The sequence below is a fragment of the Ahaetulla prasina genome, chromosome 1, assembly GCF_028640845.1.
Source record: "Ahaetulla prasina isolate Xishuangbanna chromosome 1, ASM2864084v1, whole genome shotgun sequence".
In the NCBI taxonomy this organism is placed as follows: domain Eukaryota; kingdom Metazoa; phylum Chordata; class Lepidosauria; order Squamata; family Colubridae; genus Ahaetulla; species Ahaetulla prasina.
The window spans coordinates 351,744,810-351,754,219 of record NC_080539.1 but is presented as its reverse complement, the minus strand read 5'-3'; the positions used below and the strand labels follow the sequence as shown (position 1 = coordinate 351,754,219).

Sequence of the window (9,410 nt, the reverse complement as noted above, 5' to 3'; positions counted from 1 at the left end):
AGATCAGCATGCTATCTGTGATTGGAGAAAAAAATACAATGACAGCAACCATAATGAACAAATGTGGAAAATGTATTATGTACATAATTAGCCTAAATAATCAGTCACCTTCAAGTGGGGAGCAAGATCCATTGGCACAGAGTGATAAGCATAACTTTCAGAGGTGGCTTCCTCTAAAATAGCACCAGTCTGAATCCCCCAAATGGGCCACATACATTGACGTAGAATCAGTGGGACTCCCAACCTGTGAAGTCCCAATCCATCACAATCTCCATGAAAGTGATGTCAAACTCTAAAACCCACAGCCTACATGGGCAGCACAATCTCTTTTTCAATCTCTTTTGAACACCCAGAGACTTGTGGAGTTGAAGTCCAAAAGTCTTAAAAGAGCCAAGTTTGCAGACCCCTGAGCTAGACCAAGCCATACAATTTAACTATTTCTAACTGCCATGAAACTACTAAGTTTCAAGAAGTCCCTCTTTTTTCAGGCCCTTCTCTCCAAGTTGAGGAACTTCAGGAGAACTCAGGTCTGCACCATCAAAACATCAGGGTTCATTTGTACTTTGTCTCCTGCTGGGACAGCATCTTAGCTGTTTCCAACCTCTCTCAATTTCTACTATCTGATATTCACTTACTGCTTTGCTACCTTGTTCATTGCTGGATGTAAACCTTATAACAAACTATTATCTTACGGCATTGCCAAGCAAGCTTGTAGATCTTCCAAAGAAAATAGCAAAGTTCCACGGAATACATACAACTGTACGAGTACCTAGGCCATAACTAATTTTACATGCTAATGAATTAAATGTGCACCAGTCTCCGCTTATATTAGGCACCATAACCAGTGGTGGGATTCAGCCAGTTCGCACCACTTCAGGAGAACCAGTTGTTAACTTTCCGAACAGTTTCTGACCCTAACTTCTCCCATTTTGCACTGTAGCCAGACATAATGTAGGTCTTCTGGAATGATAGGCCACTGCAAAACCATTCATTCTAACCCAGCAGAAATATAGGATTGCAGCATTACAACTGCGAAATGTTACCAATGCCAAGATACGGAAATAAAGCAATGATCAAGCTAAAGGAGAATATTAACGAAGTCATGGAGCATCTTTTGATGACCCAACATGAATTGGCCTCGTTTCACAGTTTAGGAATCTTGAAACGTTACCATGGCAGAGTTCATTGCTTGAAAAGAAGAACACACAGAGGAGGCATCTTCGCTTTTCCATACATTAGCCACAAATATGTGCTCAGTCTGATACAGCATGCCCTCTTTTTTTAAATAGATGCAACACTTTAACTACAGCTATGAAAAATGCTGTTACCTAAAATGGCTGACAAACTGCTCACATTTATGTCTGGGAGGAAAGACGTGTGATAAGCGTCAGTGCACAATCAAGAGAAAGTCATACCCATATAATAGTTTGCTTACAGAAACAGAAAAAACACCTCAAGAGATACTTCCCCCATCCCCATAGTTTATTTAGAAATAGTGTCAAGATGTAATGCTCTGTGTTTATATGATCAGGGAAATCCCCCTTAAGAACAATAACCATAGCAAAATGGTTGCCTTGTATCTTCCCAAAGTAGTAAGTGACATCTGTAGGAAGCCATAAGTCCAGTTGGTTGGTTTGCAAACCATCCAGGAATCCAAAGCATGGGTCAGCATCCAGAATCCCAGCTGCCTCTGCAGGAGTCTGAGTCTTGGACAGGGTTCTCCAAAATGGTGCTTTCCGCATGTGACTGCGTTTTCCCCCAGCTACCATGGAGCGCAGCAGATTGGCAATATTTGGTCTTGGTTAGGTTGATGGCTCAATAGGACTCTTCAGATACAATCATATGCTGAACTTATCTGAATCATCGGTTTTCCCTGTTAGCTTGCCACGGAGAGGTAGAACCATCTTGGATGGTTTGGCAGAAGATAATGGCTATCTATGAATGACACTCACTTGTTTTCTCTAGCAGGATGTTGATTCTGCAACGTAGCTAGGGTTTATTGCATTTGGCTCCATTATTTTGTGGTGGTGGTGATGATGATGATATAGGAAAGTCTGGCTTTGGACCTGTTTCATATGACAAAACTAACAGAAACTAAGAATCCTAAATCATTTAGATCCCCCTTGCTTTCAATACACTCTCAAGAGTGGAAGGAAAATTTTTAAAAAGCTGCACTAGATTATTTGAACAAAAGAGAATCAAAAGCATCTGATGGAGTTGCTATCTCAGCATCAAACCAATCATGGTTTCAGTTGCAAAGTTGGTTGCAGCCAACTTTGCATTTATCTTCCACTTACCCAGCTGAACCGGTCTGCTATGATTTGTGGGAAATAAAGTGAGGGAAGAATTCCTATATAAGCTAGCTTGAGATCCAAGAGAAAAATGTGATGTAATTCTAATGTTCTTGCTATTGTTGTTGCTATTGTGAAAAACAAACATGGCAGCCTCGCTGCATGGACCCTAGAGGTTCCTGCTGTTGTACAAAAATAAAACTGGTTGTTTCCCATTTTCTGCACTGGTGATGATTTGCAGGGGCTATTGTTCTGATCAAAAAAGTGGTCTATGAATTAAAAATGAGGAATGAATTCCTTTAGTAAGTGTGTGAATGTTGTGAGCTCTCTTTGTTCCAACACAAGTGCTTGCCTACCATTTCTGTGGAAATTATACAATCATCTTTCTGTTTGCCTTCACTGGAAAAATAAAACACTGACTTTTAAAAACTATTAATTCTGCATGGCTTTTTACATAGATTCTCAATCTTTCATCTCAGGATAGTCCATAAGAAGACACAAGGCATCCCTGTCACGGGTACCAATATAAACTTATTTTTTAAAGAAGCCAATAAAAATGTAAAAGATTGGGCATTCCCGCTCCAAATTAGTCTCATGAGATTTGGCAATCTTGTGAGGTTTGGGCCATTTTAAAAAATCATTTTTTTATTTAGTTCTGGGATCCTGTGGCCACTATATTTGATGGCATCTGCTTATGCGATGGTCTCCAAAGGATTTCGTGATATTTGGAGACACACATAGGCTTCCATAACTAGCCAGGATGAGGCCAAAACAAGATATGTGCTGTGTTGTCACGACATAAACTCCACCCTTTCATATATACAGTGCAACACTGCATGCAAATACGGCAAGGGTGGAGCTTCCATTGTGGTATTTTTTATTATTATTATTTTTTGTTCCTACAAACACCAACTACATGGCAACCTAAGTCCGATACTTTTTGATGATATTCTTCATTGAGAAAGACTGCAAAGGAGGAGAAGGTGGAGATGAAGTTAGATGGACTCAGAGAAAGCAATTCTTGCAAGCCATCAGGTTGTAGAAATGTTTGGTGTGCCATTTTTGAACTTAATCCATAGCAGTATGATTCCAACCATCTCTTCTCTGGGAGTCAAAGTGGTTCAACCATATCTGCTATGTCACGACGTCTGATTTGCATTCAAGGAAAAGGAAAAACCCTTTAGGAAGGAATAAAACCAAACTGGAAACAAAGAATTACACCTCAGATTGTCCAGGAATTTTGTGATCAACCAAAAAGCAAAAATAGCAAAGCTAACTCACGCACAGCATGTGCGGTTAGAGAAACTAGGGGGTGAGGAGTGGGGGTCAATTGCTGCACCTTGTTGAGGTGCAAAGTCTGCTTTGTCCTTGTTTTTCTTTAGTTTCTGCCCCTCTGCTTTTTTTATTATTATTTAAAAAATGGATTTTGCTGCTATGGAGTTGCCAGATGAAAGAAATATTCTCCTTCTTGCTCCTGTGAGGTCAATTCTTGAAGAAGGTCAGTGCAGCTCTCTTGATGTGTCCTGAGAAAAAGGCATGAGGGCGTCTCTACTGCATGGATCCCCGTGCATTGTAGAAGTCCGGGACCGGCAGGCCAGTGTGGAGTGTGACCTGAAACCAAGGACAGATTGGACAATGTGTGACCTGGAGAGCATTTTAAATCAACTTTTAGTCAGGTAGATTTTGCTTTTCCATGGGCACAGAACCAACTCTCGCTATACAAATCCATAAAAAACACACCTAGTCTCCCAAATATATGACAAATTGATAGTGATTTGGTACATGAATAATAGTTAAATGGGATAGATATTAAATTGTGCATCAAAATGTAAACAACTAAGGCACTTCAACTCCCTAAAGTTTTGAAGGAGCCAGCTAAACAAGTGCTTACATTTTTCTTACCCTGCCCAACTTGGGCTAGACCAAGATCATATTTTTTAATGCATAGTTACAACTGTAGAGAGGTGTTTTTGTTTTTTTTAATTCTGTAGAAAAGCAAAAAGTAGTCTTAAGATGAATGGTGCCCTAGGGAATAAAATGGAGAAAGAGATGGAATTTGTAAAGGTGGAGACTATTTTGGTCCAGAGTAAATTTACCATTCACGGCATGGAGCTCCCTGCTTTCTTACACCCCTCTCCTCCAAGCTTCCTGACCTATATTATTATGGAACACTGTTTTGAGTTGAATTTGGGTGGGAGAGTTGCAAAAGCTCTGTTCTGAGAAGAATTTATAAGGATAATAATCCATTAATAAATGATAATAACTTAATCTATTGGGAGATTTAATTTCCTCATTCTTCCTTCCCATCCCCAGAATGCTCCATAATCTACAAGATTTAATGGCTACCAAGAGCAGCATGGAAAAAAATCAATGGCTTCCTGTTCATGGCTGGTAAGTGTTTTTGTGTGATGTTATGTGGGAATGACATTGGGAGACACGAGGAACAGCTGCAGCCAAGACAATGGTCTGATAAAATTTAATCCAAAGGAGTAGAAGTGGTGAAAGTGTCTCAGAAGAGACTCGTTCTGGCTTTCAGGAGAGTAAAAGTGAGGGACGGGAGCAGAGGTGGTATTCAGCTGGTTCAGACTGGTTCGGGTGAACCAGTTGGTCCCACCCATCTGCCCCCGCTCTATCTTGTGTTGGGAAGAATTTGCTTTGATTTAGTTTGGACTATGCTGAGAATGAGTTAATTCTCAGCTGTTCTAATAAAGTTCGTTTGTTTTTAAACTAACTGAGTTTCCTACTACCTACTTGGGCCTGGGTCACAACACACACAAGGAATTTGTCTTGGTGCATATGCTCTCAGTGTACATAAAAGAAGAGATACATTAATCAAGAATCATAAGGTACAATACTTAATGATAGTCATAGGGTACAAATAAGCAATCAGGAAACAATATCAATATAAATCGTAAGGATACTGCTTATAGTTGCTGTCTATCCCGATTGCCACTGCATATACCAACTGGCATTTCTCAAACCAGCCAGGACTCAGCCCATCCTTCCTTACTTGCACATTCCGGTTGAGACTAACAGCAGGAAAGAATATGCCCTCCATATTCTCAAAGGCCACTGGTCCTTGCTGGTCTTCATTGATGGAGAAAGTCAAGGTCCTCCTGGTCAAATCAAGCAAGATGCCTACAGTGGCACCTTTGGTGATACCTCCTTCAGTCCTGTTGAAAATAAATGCCAGTTAGCATCTATTTAATTTACACTTCTCCTCTTCCAACTCAAAGGTAGGTTAGATGAGTAGTCATACATTTCGTTTTCACAACAGTTCTGAGAGATAAGACCAACTTAGAGATAATGATGGCCTCTAGTTTTTCAGTGAGATTTATGGTCCAGTTAAGATTTAAACCTACTTTCCCCATCCTTGTTCAAGAAAATAAAAACAGGCTGAGCACCTTCACTGCCAAGGTGGAAGACAGTTTAAGGTACTTTCCCATGGAACGGATTCTGGATCTCCCAGACTGGTTCCCCTTTAAACACCCTTGAACTGGAAATTTTATTTATTTATTTATTTTATTTATCAAGCATGTATTTTATGACAGATACAAGTGTAAACATAATTATAATACATGAAAAGGACACGAATAAAAGAAAACATTAGGACAGGGACGGTAGGCACACTGGTGCACTTATGTACCATTTATTATAAATTAACTTATTAAAAATTGTAATAATTTATTTTATTTATTTATTTATTTACATTTATACCCCGCCCTTCTCCGAAGACTTAGGGCGGCTTACACTATGTTAAGCAATAGTCTTCATCCTATTTGTATATTATATACAAAGTCAACTTATTGCCCCCAACAATCTGGGTCCTCATTTTACCTACCTTATTTTATTTTATTTTATTTATTTTATTTATTTTATTTTATTTTATTTTATTTTACCTATCTATGCAAATTATTTTCTTTTCTATCCTTTACCTCAGGATGGGAAACTTCTGGCATGCTCCGAAACATTTCCACTATAGGTAGCAAATGGTGATGTTATAAATGCCAATTTGAATGTCCCAATTCAGGAGGGAACAAATAGATTGAGGAACAGAGATCCTTCCGATTCACTAAAGTTGTTGACTTCAATCCAGTTAGAAGAACAATTTGGTCTGGCATATGACGGATTCTCCTTTTCAATAATACAATGTTGCATGCTTTTTATGAAGACAATTTAGTCCCCAGATATTTTAATTAAAAAGATTTCAAGTGCACAAAACAAGAACAATAGGACCAATTTGTAGGCAGGTACCTGTTGGTATGTGAGTTGTTATGCATGAACCAGCTTCGGTTATTATCCACATACATGGCCCAAGCCTTGTCATCTTTCCCTAGCATGACATCCTTGAGAACATCCATTCGGGCAACTCCAAAAGCTGGATCGGGGTGGTTGTCATAGCGATCGATGGATAACTCCCAGTAGTGGAGCCCCTTGGAGAAGCCAGTTTTGCCCAACACAACCCGGTCGTCATAGCTGTTGCAGGTAACTGTCAGGTTGTCATTCGAGAAGATGATGTCGGAGTGAGCAGTGCTGGGGTCAAACGAAAACCAAGCCACTGCAATGCACACAAGCGTGGAAGAGTTATCAGGGTGACTATGGTGGTAGGCAGAGACACACAGTTGCTGCAGAAAGCATTGCATGCTGCCATGCAGGGGAAGAATTTGGGTCTGCATTCAGTAAAGACCCTCAAAAGGATTTCGCTGAGTGTTTCTGCAGCAAATCCAAGACCTGGGGCAGAGAGGCAAACTGGGTTGGCTTAAAAAGCAAGAGGGTTGGAAAATGTCCATTCTGGTGTTTTTCAACCTTCAGAACTTTTAAGATGTGTAGACTTCAACTCCCAGAATTCCCCAGCCATCATATGTTGTGCTATGCTGTGCTGTGCTGTGCTGTGCTGTGCTGTGCTGTGCTGTGCTGTGCTACGCTATGTTATGCTATGCTGGCTGGGAAATTCTGGGAGTTGAAGTCCGCACATCTTAAAATTATTGAGGTTGAGAAACAGTGGTCTGTTCAGAGAAAGCTCTGCTAAAAAGCCTAAGGCTTAGTGAATGGAAGAGCTGAAATGAAATGAAATGAAAGACTAAGAATGTGGCCACATATTGTACGACATTCACCATGTGAAGGATATCACATAGCATCAGAAAACTAGCATGCCTGGAGCTAACATGCATAATAATCAACCTGGTGGGATTCTATTTGTGGATTTTAGAGTTGTAAGGGGCCATTCAGGCCTCTGAATTCAACCACGTGCTCAGTGCAGGAATCTAGATTAAAATGCACCCCAAATACATCCTCTCTAACGTGGGACTCACTGTTAAACTGGGACACATTCACCTAATGGTTTTAGAAGGGGGTCACAAACACACGGGTCTACTGTATTGCAGATATCCAAGTTAAATCAGCTTTGTAAATTCATAAATCAGTCTTTCATGCGCATTGTGAGAAAATCAACAAAAACACAAAAACAACACCATTTCACTCAGGGTTGAGACTTTGCAAAAATGTTGACTGTTATTCTATTCTGATATTTTAAACTCCTTTTTTAAAGTGGCACCAGGAAAGACAATAAATATTTTAGACCTGGCAAGACTTCAGATGATGATGAGCCAAGCGAATGTCAGAAATGAAAAAGCCGTATCCTAAAGCCGTATCTATATCACCTTAAACAATGCAGAATCACCACATAAAACTTCCTTATTTGCAGCTACTATATATTTACTTCATGAATGTCAGACAGTGGGCCAGAACTTGGTACTGCAAGCATTTGTAACGCTGCAGCTCCATTAAATAGCAATGGCACTTAGACTTATATATCGCTTTGCAGGGTTTTCCAGCCTTTTTAAAACTCTGTAAGTCAGCACATTGCCCCCAACAATCTGGGTCCTCATTTTACCGACCTCGGAAGGATGGGAGGCTGAGTCAACCTTGAGCCTGGTGAGATTCGAACTGCCAAACTGCTGGCAATTGGCAGTTAGCAGAAGTAGCCTGCAGTACTGCATTCTAACCACTGGACCACCATGGCTCTTGTATAGTTTCAGAGCTGGAATGGAGATATACAGTATATTGCAAAATGAGAGGGCAGAGAAAGGCAGTTTGCAGAGTGAAATACAAAAGAGAAATGGTAGCTCTTAAGTGAGGTTTTAACACACCTGGCCACCTTCCTCCTTTAATTGCCTTCCTGACTCTATAGAACTTTTATGTAGCTACCCAGCTCATTCCACCTGCATAGTTGAAAAGACACCATAACACAAGAGGAACATAATTCTTGGTGTCATGCCACAAATATGTAAAATAAAGACACATATCCAGTCAATGCCAATCAATGCAGTTTGCCTATATACACACATACAGACACATATGTTCCCCATGCACCCAAGAGAGCTCATACCTGCTACCATTTTTTTAATATCAACTGTTGTCATTCCAAGTGGAATGCATGAAGGAGAATAAACAAGTAAAATTGGCAATTATACACAAACCAAAACTTCCAATTATGATCTTTACAATAGTCACACATGGAGGTTAACTGCATCATTTCTCTCTTACTTAGCCCTGCTTCCAGAGCTGTTCCATCAGTTGGGTGATAACAAAAACCCTATGTAATTATACAAAAGGAACAATGAAGACCACATAGCTATACAGATGGGAAGGGAAAGGTATGAGCAAATCAACTTAAACCTGGATGGATTTTTTTTTGGGTTTGGATCACCTGCCTTTCCAAAAAACTCTCTCAGAACCAAATGAAAATTGAACATTCCTCAGTGTCCATATGATTTAATAAAAAAAATATTCAGGCCTCGATTTCTTTATTGCAATAGCTGAATCAAAGTTCATGAAATTTGGTTTAATAACTCAGTCACTCCTTCTGGACTGCTTCTGAGTCAATAGTAGGTAAAAGTCCACCATTTGTAGCCATATTCATTGGCTAAAAAAGTGGAGTCAGGTGTTGAAAAGGAACCTGAGTTGTCGAATGTTGGTGGCAAGCCACTGACTTCCTGAGGCTTGAGATTTGATTTTTTTTCTTGACTTGTTACAGCTGATCACAACTTTTCCCCAGCCCTACGTGAACTTCCAGTCTGCAAACTAAATATGAAATAGATGCATTCTGGAGAACGCATC

The 9,410-nt window shown here is 39.9% G+C and overlaps 1 protein-coding gene across 1 annotated transcript in view; it reads right to left on the bottom strand.

The window, feature by feature from the left end:
* Positions 1-3,839: 3,839 nt before the first annotated feature.
* Positions 3,840-9,410, bottom strand: part of TRIM9 (tripartite motif containing 9) — a 66,323-nt gene continuing 60,752 nt past the window's right edge. The window contains exons 11-14 of the mRNA XM_058162792.1: positions 8,680-8,703; positions 6,546-6,849; positions 5,302-5,464; positions 3,840-3,902 (exon numbers count right to left, since the gene is read on the bottom strand). Of these exons, the coding sequence (XP_058018775.1) occupies positions 3,840-3,902; positions 5,302-5,464; positions 6,546-6,849; positions 8,680-8,703 (554 nt within the window). The remainder of the gene's footprint in view (positions 3,903-5,301; positions 5,465-6,545; positions 6,850-8,679; positions 8,704-9,410) is intronic.